This window comes from Notolepis coatsorum (genome assembly GCF_963971535.1).
Source record: "Notolepis coatsorum genome assembly, chromosome: 9".
Lineage (NCBI taxonomy): Eukaryota > Metazoa > Chordata > Actinopteri > Aulopiformes > Paralepididae > Notolepis > Notolepis coatsorum.
In genome coordinates this window covers 23,179,752-23,194,926 of record NC_140173.1, presented here as the reverse complement: position 1 = coordinate 23,194,926, position 15,175 = coordinate 23,179,752, and the positions used below count along the sequence as shown (strand labels likewise).

Genomic DNA, 15,175 nt, shown 5'->3' with positions numbered 1-15,175 from the left:
TGCAATATGCCCAAATCGTTCGGGTTGCTCGCCTGAAACCCCAAATACTTCCAAATCAAAGGTATATACCATGTACATAATGTGTCTTCACAAAATCATCAAGGGGGTGGGGGGTAGTTTTAACTCAAAACTGCAATTGTTACCAAAAGCACGTTTTAGGTCCGGTAAAATACAACACTCTGATCGGTACAAAAACATGTTTCAGGTTAGGTAAAATAGACATAGAATAGACCTTACCTTAGCCAGAAGGTACTCCAAAAAGAATAATCCCCATGTGATCCCATCGCCATCGCGATTACTCGTGTATATGTCAGGGTTTCCGTTGTCCGGTAATTACAGTTTTTTTACCGGGAAAATCTGTTGAAGTCCGACATATTTAAATATCTCCGGTCATAATGTCCTGTGAAAATAATTCCCTCTAAGCACAATTTGAATTGTATTAAAATAGTTACATTTGTTTCATTGTTGCTTCACCAAGCAGGTCTAATAATGACAACGATGTGTGTTCCTATATCATAGCACAGCAAGTTTCAATTTCAGTTCCTGGCATTTTTAACCAGTGGAGAAAGGTAAGAGAGATTTCCCTATCGTTTTTCTTATATGAATTATTCAACCTACATTAATAAAACATACCTGGTGATCAACTACAGTTTGCTGTGAACATTATGATATGTGTGTAGTGTTCATACAACGACTATTGGTGAAGTGATGTCGAAATTCATTTGGGTTAGGCAGCTGATGCAGCGCGACCTGTGGTTTGCTGATGATGGCGGGGCGGGGGCTTGATGCTGGATTAGCGCATCGCTTCGTTGGGAGGCGGAGATAGTAATTGGTTTCAGCGAATCACGCAACGTTTAGATTTCAGTGAACCCCACGATAATGTTGCCGTCTCTCTCTGTCAAATTTCTCAGTTCTTCGCTTGATATAATTAATACAAATGTCCAATATAACGGAATTCGTTAGCTCATAAAAATGTGATTATAACAGACTGCTGTTTAATGTCGGGCCGACTGCCCACAGACGCCTATTTGATTTCATGTCAGCAGCAGCACGTGAGTCTCGACAGGACTTATTTTATTTGGAATATAATGACTGTATACACAAAAGTAGCCTAGTTTTAAGTAAAAATATTATAAATCTACATGCCTTGAGGATGTCATTCTTTATATAGCCTGCCTATCAATTGTTTTTAAGCTCAATAAACTCTGACCGGAATTTCTCACATTTGTCCGGGAGATTGAAATCTTCCAGGACAGGAGTCTGGCACCAATATTTTCTAACCCTGGTATATGTGTATACTCATGTATACGGGAAATAGGTTTTAGTCGCTCTGTCCTCCGAGGGGGAGGAGTTCTTGCAGGCGAAACAAAAAAAGTGTCACCACACTAAATTGTCCCAGTTCAAAAGGTAGCCGATACTGCCACCTGGCAGGATTCGATCGTCATTGCAATTTTAACGTAGGCAGCGGTGCAAGGGAGATACAGGGAGGTCCGAGCGAGTGGTTAGAATGGGGATCAGAGGAAAAATATCAAAGGGTCAAAACCTGAGTATACTCAGGTTTTGGCGCTCAACGGTTGGCGACGAAACCCGACTATACTCGGGTTTGGCGCAGAAAGAGTTAATAGTGACTTATATATTAATGATGATTTATGGATAATGGTGTTTTCAATATTTTATATTTACATTTAAAATGGGAGATGAACATTTTGAGTAAGGGCTCCTCTTGCGTTACAAAAACATGTCCTTCATGTGGCCTTTGATTAAAACACGGCAGCAAACACAATACATACAATAACCAGCATTACATGCTATAGAACCACAGTACACCTGTAGTTTATACCAGTCCTGTTATAACATGTTAGTTTATACCAGTACTGTTATAACATTTTATATAATACACACAGTACACCTGTAGTTTATACCAGTCCTGTTATAACATGTTATATAATACACACAGTACACCTGTAGTTTATACCAGTCCTGTTATAACATGTTATATAATACACACATACACCTGTAGTTTATATACCAGTCCTGTTATAACATGTTAGTTTATACCAGTCCTGTTATAACATGTTATATAATACACACAGTAAGTTTATACCAGTCCTGTTATAACATGTTAGTTTATACCAGTACTGTTATAACATGTTATATAATACACACAGTACACCTGTAGTTTATACCAGTCCTGTTATAACATGTTATATAACCCTAACCCTCCCAGTATGACTGAAAACAGTATGGCATATCACATAATTCTTTACAATGCAAAACAAAGTTATATTTCTTTGTTATTTTCATAGTTCAAAAGCCACATATCATTCTTGATTGTCCCTACTAATCATAGCATTCCAAGATGAAGGTATCGCAGATACTAGTTGTCTATAAATGGTATTTTTTTTTAAATACTTAGTAGGCTAGTTATTAAACTTGTCCACTACGCACCTCGGAATGTTTTTAACGTTAAACAAATAAAACTTCAAATTCAAATTCGCAATTATGCCACAACAATGTGGAACGCCCTACCCAAAGCTGTAAAGGAATGTGAATCCCTGCCCACATTCAAAACCGCCCTTAAAGAGCACCTACGGGAGGCTGCAATTCGAAACTGGCCACCGTAAATGCCCAAAACCCCCACCACCTCCTAATAGACAGTCTCCTCCCCACCGCATGTATATATTCCCTCCCCGCCGTATGTATATTCCCCTCCCACCCACCCACCCCCTCCTAATGTACAGTCCCCTCCCCATCATATGTATATACTCTGTCAGGATCTAGGGGTAACAGTACTGTATATTTGAATACCGCCTATGTCAAAAAATGTATCAGTACTAAATACCTATATGTCCCTATGCCATAAATGTCATGTATGTTATGTATGTCATAAATGTCTATATGAATTGAAAATGGGGGACCCTGATGGAAACAAGACAAACGTCTTTCTCAGGTCTGCATCCCCTTAACAATTGTATGTATTGAGCCGTACTGTATTGTACCCATTCTGCAATCTGTTAAATAAAGTTTTCATTCATTCATTCATTCACATTCAAGGGACTCAAACACTCTGATTGTCATCCAATCCGGTAGGTGGCGCTCTCGCGTAAAAACGAGCCTCCGGGGCTGCAGCCACATGACATCAGTATCAGCGAGGCTCCAGTGAGTGTGGTCCTGCTGCTGCTCCTCTGTCCTGATCGTGTCTCTAGTGGGACTGACATCTGAACCCCGTCCTCCTGGTGATGGAGGCTCGTCAGGTAGTGACTGAAATGTGTTTTCTAGCTGCATGTCTTCAGTGTTTGAGGGGAGTTCTCCTCTTACTGTGTTGTTAGCAGCGTCCACAGCTGCTTCTGATCACTCGTGGTGGTTGATGTTGGCCTAGTTAGCATAGCCAGCCATTAGCTCTCTGTCTGTCTCTCTCTCGTTTTTGTTTTCGGTCTTGCTCCACGTTCATTACAATAGTTATTTTCGTTACTGTTATCTGGTATATTTCTGTAGTTTTCCTTCTGTAGCTGGAGCTAGTGTTAGCTTAGCTGGGGCTAGTGTTTGCTTAGCTGGGGCTAGTGTTAGCTTAGCTGGAGCTAGTGTTAGCTTAGCTGGGCTACTGTTAGCTTAGCTTGTTTTAGAGTCGACTAGACGGCCTCTATTGTCTCCATGGTATTGTCATCTTTCTCTTAGTTTTGTTCAGGTTATGACCGATATAATAAACACTCTTGACGACCTGCTTTAACTCCAGAGGTTGTTGTGTTTATTTGGCTTCTCGTAGACACACACACAGCGTTGTTTCCGTAGCAAGTCCAAGATCTCCAGTAAAGGGGTTATAGCATGCGGGTTAAGTGATCATTACATGATATTCTGTACCCGCAAAAAGCTAAAACTAAAGGCTGGCTGTCACAAAACAGTCACATCTAGAGACCTCAAAACCTACTCTAGCGAGGCCTTTAACCTTGAACTGGAGAGTCTGGACTGGTCAGATGAACTCAATGGTACACTGGTTGAAGAAACTTGGCTTGGCTTCAAAACCAAATTTTCATCAATACTAAACAAAATGGCCCCCCTAAGAACCACCAGGGTAAAAAATCGCGCTGAGCCATGGATGCACACTGAAATACTGACCGCTATGAAAGCCAGAGACAAAAAATGCTCTGAGTTTCGTAAAAGTCAGTCAAAGCTTACCAAAAGCACGAGCAGTGAACTCCAAGACCACGTGACTGAACTCAAACTAGAAAGAAACAGACTAAGAAATGACGTAAACTCCATGATCAAAACTGCTAAAAAAAATTTCATCAATGACAAAACCGAGGAAAACAAAAATAAACCACGTGAACTTTGGAAATTACTCAACAATCAACTAGGCTGCAGTAAAAAACTCAACCAGGTTCTCAAACATAAACATAAAGACGGACAACACGCTCATCACAGACAAGCTGGATGTAGCCAATTACTTAAACACTTTCTTCACAAACATAGCCACAACACTGGTAAACAAACTACCCTCCCACTCAGGGCAGTATGGGGTAGAACACATAGTAGCATACTACATGAACCTAGGCGTCCACAAAGACGACTTCAAACTGGAAATAGTAACTACAGATGAGGTACTCAAAAAACTGAGCGCCCTCCAACCAAACAAGGCCACTGGCCATGACAACATCCCCTCCAAATTCCTCAGAGACTCAGCAGCAGCCATCACCCCAGTCATCACACACATAATAAACCTCTCCATAAAACAGGGACACGTCCCCAAGGACTTCAAAATTGCGAGAGTAACACCCCTGCACAAAAAGGGCAGCAAATTAGACCCGGGTAACTACCGCCCTGTTTCTATCCTTACATCCATCTCGAAAGTCATGGAAAAAATAGTATACGAACAGATCGAAAAGTACCTCGCGGAAAAAAATCTAATCTACGAATTCCAATCTGGCTTCAGAACATCCCACTCCACTGACACATGCCTTCTCTACTTGAACGACCACATCAAACAAGAGGTGGACGCGGGCAAATACTGCGGCATGGTCATGCTGGACCTACAAAAGGCCTTCGACACTGTCAATCACACCATTCTGATTGACAAGCTAAAAGCAATTGGTTTTGATAGTTTATCAGTGAGCTGGATACAATCCTACCTGGAGGGGAGGGAACAGATGGTGGAAGTAAACGGTACCCTATCCCCCCCCCTCACAGTGAGCTGTGGTGTTCCACAAGGAAGCATACTAGGACCGCTACTATTCCTAATTTATGCAAATGACATGTCGTCAGCTTGTGACTGCAACTTGTTCCTGTTTGCGGACGACTCAGCCCTGCTGGTCTCTGACAAGAACAAGTTACAGGTTGAAAAAGCCCTCAGCTCGGAACTAGGCAAAATCTGCATATGGCTCGCCGACAACAAACTATCATTACACATGGGCAAAACAGAGTCCATTCTCTTCGGTTCAAATAACAAACTCAGCAAGACCGACGGCTTCTCGGTTACAGTGGGTGACAATATTATCACAAGGAAAGATGAAATTACCTACCTGGGTTCCATCCTAGAGGCTAATCTTTCCTGTGACAAAATGGCATCCAATGTAATAAAAAAAGTCAACCAACGAACGCGATTCTTGTACCGGATCTCCTCTCTGGTAAACAAGAATACCCTGAAGACTCTAGCAGGAGCACTCATTCAAGGGTACTACGACTATGCTTGCACCTCATGGTACCAAAGCACCTCAAAGGCACTAAAAAACAAATTACAAACATCTCAAAACAAGCTAGTCAGACTACTACTTGACCTGACTCCTAGAACCCACCTCACCCCTGCCCACTTTGACAACCTAGGATGGCTTAGAGTAGACGACAGAGTACAGCAACTTGCAATGGGCCTGGTCTACAAGATACACTACGCGACCAAGGTACCCATGTACATGTCAAAATACTTCCCAAAGGTCAGTGAATACCACGATCACAACACCAGAGGGAGCTCCACAAATCATGTAAAACCCAGATTCGGCTCAAACAAGGGACTAAACACGTTTCGCAATTATGCCACATCAATGTGGAACGCCCTGCCTAAAGCTGTAAAGGAATGTGAATCACTACCCACCTTCAAAAACACTCTCAAAAAACACCTACGTGAGACTGCAATTCGAAACTGGCCCCTACAAATGTCCTAACCTAGTTGTACAGTAAATGACCAAGTAAGGCTTTGTCAATATTCCAATGTACAGTGTAAAATGTGTGTGTGTCCCCTACCCAACCCCCCCCCCCCCCCCCACCTCCAATGTACAGCCCTCACCCAACCCACCCAACCCCACCCCACCAACCTCCTCCAATGTACAGTTTCTACGCCAAATGTATATACACTCCTTTTCTGGACACTTTTGTATCACAAACAGTACTGTATTTGCAAATCTGATATGTCATAAATGTATAGATGTAGCAGTACTGTCTATCTGTATGTCATGTATGTCATATATGTTATGATGAATTGAAAATGGGGGACCCTGGTGGAAACAAGACGAAAGTCTTTCTCTGGTCTGCATCCCCTTAACAATTGTATGTATTGAGATGTACTGTACTGTACCCATTCTGCAATCTGTTAATAAACTTTTCAATCAATCAATCAATCAATCAAGCATACATGGGATTAACTACTTCCGGCGCATGAGCGCCTAATATGGTCTAAAGTCTGTCCGAGGTAAGCGACAGTTGTGATTGGAGGATCAAGAAAAGAGGGCAGGGTTTGAGATAGGTCCATTCACATGACATACAACACTAGTCTGTAGATGTCCAGACAGTCCAGTCCACACAGTAGTCTTTACAGCGGGACATATCCGCGGGGTAATGTCCACTTATGGGGCTAGCTTGTTATGCCAACTCGGGGTCGCGACCCTGACCTTGGGAACCCCATTATAGTGGATCATACAAACACAATAGATGTTTTGGAACTTTTGATATGTATTGCCCCTCAACAGGCCACAACTGGGCAACATTAAATTATGCTTGTTAAGCACTATACCAAAAATAAATAACATATATACTGATTGATTGAACATTTGAATTAACAGATTGCAGAATGGGTACAATACAGTACGGCTCAATACACACAATTGTTAACACTTTGGGAGCCAGTCCGTGTTTTCCTTTTTACCCCCTTGAATACCCAAATCCACTCCAATGTTAACATTAATATCGCCTAATCTATGTTTTAAATTATGGCAAACACTTCCAGTTGTTGGGCTGGCTTGGCTTCCTCTGCAACTTTAGGACTAGCCTCCAGAGCACATGTGGGCAAACAACACTTCCAGTTGTTGGGCGGCTTCCTCTGCAACTTTAGGACTAGCCTCCAGAGCACATGTGGGCAAACAACACTTCCAGTTGTTGGGCGGCTTCCTCTGCAACTTCAGCTCAATATACTTCACAACATTTATAACAATAGGGCCCCCAATTATCTTACAAATTATTTTCAGTCGAATAGGGACATGCATACCCATAACACCAGAGCCAACATTGCCGACCTGTGTATTCCAAGGTTCAAAACAAATATGGTTAAATGTTCTTTTAAATTCTGGGGAGCCACAAATTGGAATTTTCTACCTTCACAGCCGACACAATTTTAAGAAAAGTCAAATCATGGCTCCTTGACAATGTTAAAAACTAGATTTAAAAATGTATGAAAATGTTGTCTGTGGCTACGTTGTACTGCACTTAAAATGGACATGTCTATTAGGGGTGGGACGATATATCGATCTATTATCAATTATCAAATAGGATCGATGCAACGTAAAAAGATCGATTCATATTGCGATACTCTTATTTTGAAACTCCCCTGGTGAGCATATCCGCCCGGCCGCAACAACAACAGTAGCTCAGTGCAGCTCAGCGTGTGTAGACGTTAGACAGCATTGCTTCAGAGTCCGCCTATTTTGCGACCCGAAATAAGTGCCTGTTTTTTTCCCCACAACGGGTCAAATGCATCTAACATGCTTTGCATCCTCGCCATTCCTTTATGCCAACGTCACGTTAAATACCGAAATTAACGTTGCGTTAGTGTAAGCTAACTAAGCTGATCAGAGCCATATAGAGAGAACAGCAGAGGTCCATTAGGGACTGGGGAAGGGGGGGGGGCATTCTCCCTGTGTGTCTGCGTTTGGAAAGAGGGGTTTTAGGTTGCGTGTTGTGACTTGTGAGTTCCAAAAATTTTTACTTAAAGTTTAAAGCTCAATTTATCAAAACGTGGCACTTTACAGTGAACAGGAGGTCTATTTGTATTAAAAACAATAAATTGTTTTTCATTTTGGAAGAGCTCAAAAATAAAAATGTCAAATGATATTTCCGTTGCCTTTTTTGAGTTGATCTAAATGTTACTGAATGGGCATATAATATCATCTCATATCGATAGCAGGCACCTGAATCAAATAGAATCGTATCGTGGCAGACTTTGTGATATCGGCAAATATCGTATCGTTGTCCAAATAATCAATATCGTATCGTGATGAAACTGGTGATTCCCACCCCTAATGTCTATGTAGTTTGTCATATTGTTATTTGTAGTCATGTTTTTGTATTGCTTATCTGTCTGAGACCAGGGACCACAATGGAAATAAGTCTAGACTTTATTGTGTTTCATCCTTGATGTTTTCTCGAATCTTGAATTTTTTTTAAATGTCAAATCAAATAAAAACAACCTGTTGACACTTTCAGTGCCACCAGGGGGCGCACAACTTAGTGCTTGAATGCCACCATCGGCGCCAATGTTAACGTTAATATCGCCTAATCTATGTTTTATTATGGCTATGTGTCTAATCTGCCCGTCGCTTATCAAAATCATTTTCCAGTCAGTGCTGTCAAGGCAGATTGGTTTTTTATCGCTTCATTTCCGTTTGAGAGCAGTTTGAAAAGCACCCGTTTTGAGGTAAAAAAAACAGCCCATTCTGTGATAATCTCCTTTTACTGGAATATTCCAGAACGTTGATATTTGTCTGCCTATTTATGAATCGTTTTCAAATAAACGCTAGATGATCAATAGTATATGTGCGCACACGCACATTCGAGGCGCGCGCTGATAATAGCCGTTTTCATTTCCTCATGGATTTTACAGTGAAACCGCTGGAGTACATATCAGAAAAAAGCTTATATCTTCATCAAAACGAGTCTGATTATCCTAACTAGGGATGCCCCGATCGATCGGCCACCGATCGTTATCGGCCGATAATCAGTATAAATATGCGATCGGTGATCGGTGATACTGCTTTATTTTCGCCGATCGTCAAAACAGATCTCACTCGCTGAGTTCTGTCTCAGACACCGGGAGCTGCACACAGTGCTGCGCGTCTGCTCCTCCTCCAGCTCCTCCCGCACGCATGTAAACACGGGTCTAGTCTAGTCTAGTGGGACGGGACCTCCATGAGCTAACGTTAGCTACCGTTACAAAATGACCCAGTCAACTATTCACTTTTAGTTTAATACATGATGAGGCATTGTCTAACTGAACGGTATCTAGCCGGCTAGCTACTGATAGCTCCTGATATCAACAAATGCTCCAGCAATAGTCTAGTTATCTAGTACTAGTGTATGATACCTCTGTTAGCTCACGTTAGCTTAGCTCACTGTTCAAAACGAAATGTCCCATTCAACTGAATAGTTCACTGAGGCGTTGTCTTAACGTTATATTTCCGGCTAGCAGTAGCTACAGACAGCTCCTGATATCAATGTCTTATAACACTCATTCGATGCATATTCGAAGCCCGGCTTGCGTCGCAGTCACTAACGGGGATAGCTGAGGGAGTAGGGTATATCTGCAGAGCCTAGGGTAAATCTGCAGAGCCGAATGTGATTTGATCAAAGCAAGAGTATGAATGAATGAATGAATGAACACTTTATTTAACAGATTGCAGAATGGGTACAATACAGTACGGCTCAATACATACAATTGTTAAGGGGATGCAGACCTGAGAAAGACGTTTGTCTTGTTTCCATCAGGGTCCCCCATTTTCAATTCATATAGACATTTATGACATACACAACATACATGACATTTATGGCATAGGGACATATAGGTATTTAGTACTGATACATTTGTGACATAACGGTATTCAAATATACAGTACTGTTACCCCTAGATCCTGACAGCGTATATACATATGATGGGGAGGGGACTGTACATTAGGAGGGGGTGGGTGGGTGGGAGGGAAATATACATACGGCGGGGAGGGAATATATACATGCGGTGGTGAGGAGACTGTCTATTAGGAGGTGGTGGGGGTTTTGGGCATTTACGGTGGCCAGTTTCGAATTGCAGCCTCCCGTAGGTGCTCTTTAAGAGCGGTTTTGAATGTGGGCAGGGATTCACATTCCTTTACAGCTTTGGGTAGGGCGTTCCACATTGTTGTGGCATAATTGCGAAACGTGTTTAGTCCCTTGTTTGAGCAGAATCTGGGTTTAACATGATTTGTTGAGCTTCCTCTGGTGTAGTGGTTGTGGTATTCACTGACCTTTGGGAAGTATTTTGACATGTACATGGGCACCCTGGTCGTATAGTGTATCTTGTAGACCAGGCCCATTGCAAGTTGCTGTACTCTGTCGTCTACTCTAAGCCATCCTAGGTTGGCAAAGTGGGCAGGGGTGAGGTGGGTTCTGGGGTTCAGGTCAAGTAGTAGTCTGACCAGTTTGTTTTGTGATGTTTGTAATTTTGTTTTAAGCGCCTTTGAGGTGCTTTGGTACCATGAGGTGCACGCATAGTCATAGTACCCTTGAATGAGTGCTCCTGCCAGAGTCTTCAGGGTATTCTTGTTTACCAGAGAGGAGATCCGGTACAAGAATCTAGTTCGTTGGTTGACTTTTTTTATTACATTGGATGCCATTTTGTCACAGGAAAGATTTGCCTCTAGGATGGAACCCAGGTAGGTAATTTCGTCTTTCCTTGTGACAATATTGTCACCCACTGTAACTGAGACTCCGTCGGTCTTGCTGAGTTTGTTATTTGAACCGAAGAGAATGGACTCTGTTTTGCCCATGTGTAATGATAGTTTGTTATCAGCGAGCCATATGCAGATTTTGCCTAGTTCCGTGCTGAGGGTTTTTTCAACCTGCAATTTGTTCTTGTCAGAGACCAGCAGGGCTGAGTCGTCCGCAAACAGGAACAAGTTGCAGTCACAGGCTGACGACATGTCATTTGCATAAAGTAGGAAGAGTAGCGGTCCTAGTATGCTTCCTTGTGGAACACCACAGCTCACTGTGAGGGGGGGGGATAGAGTACCGTTTACCTCTACCATCTGTTCTCTCCCCTCCAGGTAGGATTGCATCCAGCTCACTGATAAGCTATCAAAACCAATACACACAGACAGTGGAGATAGCGAGCATTTTGACTTGTTGCGTGGTGGCGTTGTCTCGCAGATAATACAACTACAAGTACAAGTCTAATTATATAATATATATATTTTATATAAAAAAAAAAATTATATAATATTTTTTATTAATCAAAAACGATCGGATCGGTATCGGCCGATATGGCTCAAGACGATCGGTGATCGGTATTGGTGGCAAAAAAACGTGATCGGGGCATCCCTAATCCTAACACTGATAACATAGATTCCTTACCTGCAGGGACCGAAACTAAAGCCTGCCGCCCGCCAGGGGCGCTCAGTTTTTACCTTTGGCGCTTGACACTTAGAGGGCTGCCCGCCGTGTGGCGTGTAGACGTGTAGTTCATAACGATACTCTTATTTTTATTGTGCGAGTACAGATTATAGCCTCTCGTCTTTTTTTTCTCCGCCGCGAGATCGTTAAAAAACTACAAGTCCCACATTGCACTCAAGTCAACGGTCCAATCACAGTAGAGTGACGTGACTGGTTTCATGAGAAAGAAAGCAAATGACCAATCGGAAGCTCTCATTTGGCTTGTTTACTTCCTGAAACGCCACCATTGCGATATGCGGGCAGTCTGCTCTAGTCTAGAGCCATATGGAATCCGCGATCACGGAATCGCGGACGGAATCGCGGAATTGAGCAATAAAAATGGAATCAACTATAAAAAAAAAAATTATTAAAAAGATTTTTTTTTTTTTTTTTTTTTTATGTTGTGGGACTTGTACAGCACTTTGTTCAACTTTGTCAGTGCTGTAAAGTTTAAACCCTTTTAAATCTTAGACAAACAAAACACTTTGCTTTCATGAAATATTGTAAGCAGTCATTTGAGGCTTCATAAAAGCAGCACAATGAACACAAATCTATCAGTGCCGAGTCCGACCTCATCTTAAATAACAAACAGCATTGCTTGTTGTAGTTAACAAAGAGAGGCAGAGTTGATTTTGCAAAAATATATATACCTTTTTATTTTTTTTATTTTTTTAATAATCGAAATTTATTTTCATATTCGAATCCCATGCCCATCGAACGAAGCTTAGAAGTATTTAAGACAGCCCTATTAAATGGACTGTTATATCTTATTAAATTGTGGACATTTATTCATTCCCACTTATTAGACACTATTTCTGATGGTAAAATGAGCGTACAAAGCAAAATACAGAATTCTGAAATATTAAAACGGAAAAAACGGAATTTGGAAAAAAATTAAATGGAATTTGGGAAAAAATAAAACGGATTTCATATGGCTCTACTCTAGTCTATATCGGACCTCCATGAGCTACCGTTACTGTTTAAACAATGACCCAGTCAACTATTCACTTTTAGTTTAATACATGGCGAGGCATTGTCCAGAGGTGGGACCAAGTCATTGTTTTGCAAGTCTCAAGTCAGTCGCAAGTCTTGTTACTCAAGTCCAGAGTCAAGTCCCAAGTCAAGACAGGCAAGTCCCAAGTCCAGACTGACAAGTCCCAAGTCGAGTCCCAAGTCCTAACCTTTAAGTTTCGAGTCCTAAACAAGTCATAATACGCGTTTCACCAAAAAGTTTCATTATCAACTTGTTGGCAAAACATAATCTAATTTCTATAAATGTAATAATATTCAGAATCAGTCTTACAACTAGATACAATTGGGCAAGAGCTGCTTGAAAACCAGTTCAGGAGTATATTGAGAAAAAAAAGAATAAGGATCACCATATCCATTTTAAAGGTATAGGATAACAATAACCAACATATTGTCTTCCCACTTGGACCAATCATTTATTTAACGTCTGCCTGCCCTGTATATACAGTCTAGGCACATGATCCATAATAGCAGACCTCGGTTCAACTAACCTTAACCCTTTATCAATTTTGGGGTATAAAAAATCTGTACTGAAATGACAAGGCATCTCTGCAATTCATATTTCATATTGTTCATATTCATATTCATATTTCATATTGTTTATTAGGTATTAGAATTAGGTAGGGCCTAATTTGTGTGCGAGTTCTCTCTCTCTCTTGGATAAAATAACAAACTCAGCAAGGCCAACGGCTTCTCTGTTACAGTGGGTGACAATATTGTCACAAGGAAAGATGAAATTACTTACCTGGGTTCCATCCTGTGACAAAATGGCAACCAATGTAATCAAAAAAAGTCAACCAACTAACTCTATTCTTGTACCGTATCTCCTCACTGGTAAACAAGAATACCCTGAAGACTCTGGCAGGAGCACTCATTCAAGGGTACTACGACTATGCTTGTACCTCATGGTACCAAAGCACCTCAAAGGCACTAAAACAAGATTACAAACATCACAAAACAAACTGGTCAGACTACTGCTTGACCTTACCCCTGCCCATTTTGACAACCTAGGATGGCTTAGAGTAGACAACAGAGTACATCAACTTGCAATGGGCCTGGTCTACAAGATACACTACCACCTACATGTCGAAATACTTCCCAAAGGTCAGTGAATTCCAGGACCACAACACCAGAGGGAGTTCCACAAATCATGTTCAACCCAGATTCGTCTCAAACAAGGGACTAAACACGTTTAGCAATTATGCCACAACAATGTGGAACGCCCTACCCATAGCCGTAAAATAATGTAAATCCATACCCTCCTTCAAAACCGCTCTCAAATAGCACCTACGGGTGGCTGCAAATAAAAACTGGCCCCTGTAAATGTCCAACCCCCCTTCCCCTTCAAATGTAGTATATATTTCTGTTTCTTATGATCTATGTCTCTTATACAGTACTGTAATACTTGTATGTCATAAATGTCTTGATAAAACAGTACTGTATAGCTGTATGTCATAAGTGTCATGATGAATTGAAAATGGGGGACCCTGATGTAAACAAGATGCAAGTCTTTCTCTGGCCTGCATCCCCTTAACAATTGTGTGTATTGAGCTGTACTGTATTGTACCCATTCTGCAATCTTTAATACAATTTTCAATCAATAATTTTTTTTAAGGAGCAGCATTAATGTTAGGCTTTCATCAAGCAAGACATTTCTGATTGTTTATAAACCAAGTTACATACCGTTATTTATGCAGCTTCAAATGTAGTTGGAAGTTGTTGCGTCTCAATCTGTGATTTTCTGCAATTCGTTTTTTGTTGACCACCACATAGTTTTTATAAGCAAACGAAGCAATATTTGGTATAATTTCACCACTGGATCCGTTGTTCTTAACGTTCGTAACTTACTTCTTCTCTGGCGCAAATTCATTGGATGCTGTCGGATTGTTTCAAACAAAGTGGGCAGAAGATATGATCTTTGAGCCAAGACACAAATTACATTTAACTAAAACTATCTTTTCTTTGTGCTTGACAAAAGAGAAATTGTGACTATATCCATCTGTAAAAACGTGACTAGTGGGGGCTGCCATGACGGTCAAATAGTAAACACCACAGCACAGCGTGTCTCCGCGAGTAGGGTCCAGCTGCAGCACCGGAGAATCCTCTCAAGGGGCAAGCCTGTGGCAGCCACGAACCTACTACTTTCTATATAGCAGCTGGGAGGTGCGCTGTTTTAAGTGAGCGACGAGCGTGTGTTATTGGATTGATTGATTGATTGAACATCCGAGCTGCTTCTATAGAAAGAAGGTTTGTGGCTGCCACAGGATTGCCCAGTGAGAGGATTCTCCGGCGCTGCAGCTGGACCCCTATTGGTCTCAGACCGGAGAGGAGAACTACGCTGCAGCTCGCTACCAATCTACATAAAGATAACGCAGTAACTAACGAACCATTCAGTATTTAATATATAACTTATCTTTGGGCATGGGGGAAGCCAAGGTATCAAGTCTTCTCAAGTCAAAAGGCTCAAGTCCAAGTGAAGTCACAAGTCATTGGT

The 15,175-nt window shown here is 41.5% G+C and overlaps 1 protein-coding gene across 2 annotated transcripts in view; it reads left to right on the top strand.

Moving 5' to 3' along the window:
• Window positions 1-3,156: 3,156 nt before the first annotated feature.
• LOC311234980 (uncharacterized protein) overlaps window positions 3,157-15,175 on the top strand; it is a 44,169-nt gene continuing 32,150 nt past the window's right edge. For both annotated transcript variants that reach the window (XM_084322292.1, XM_084322291.1), the window contains exon 1: window positions 3,157-3,254. In XM_084322292.1, coding sequence (XP_084178418.1) covers window positions 3,240-3,254 — 15 coding nt within the window. In that variant the 5' untranslated portion in view covers window positions 3,157-3,239. The remainder of the gene's footprint in view (window positions 3,255-15,175) is intronic.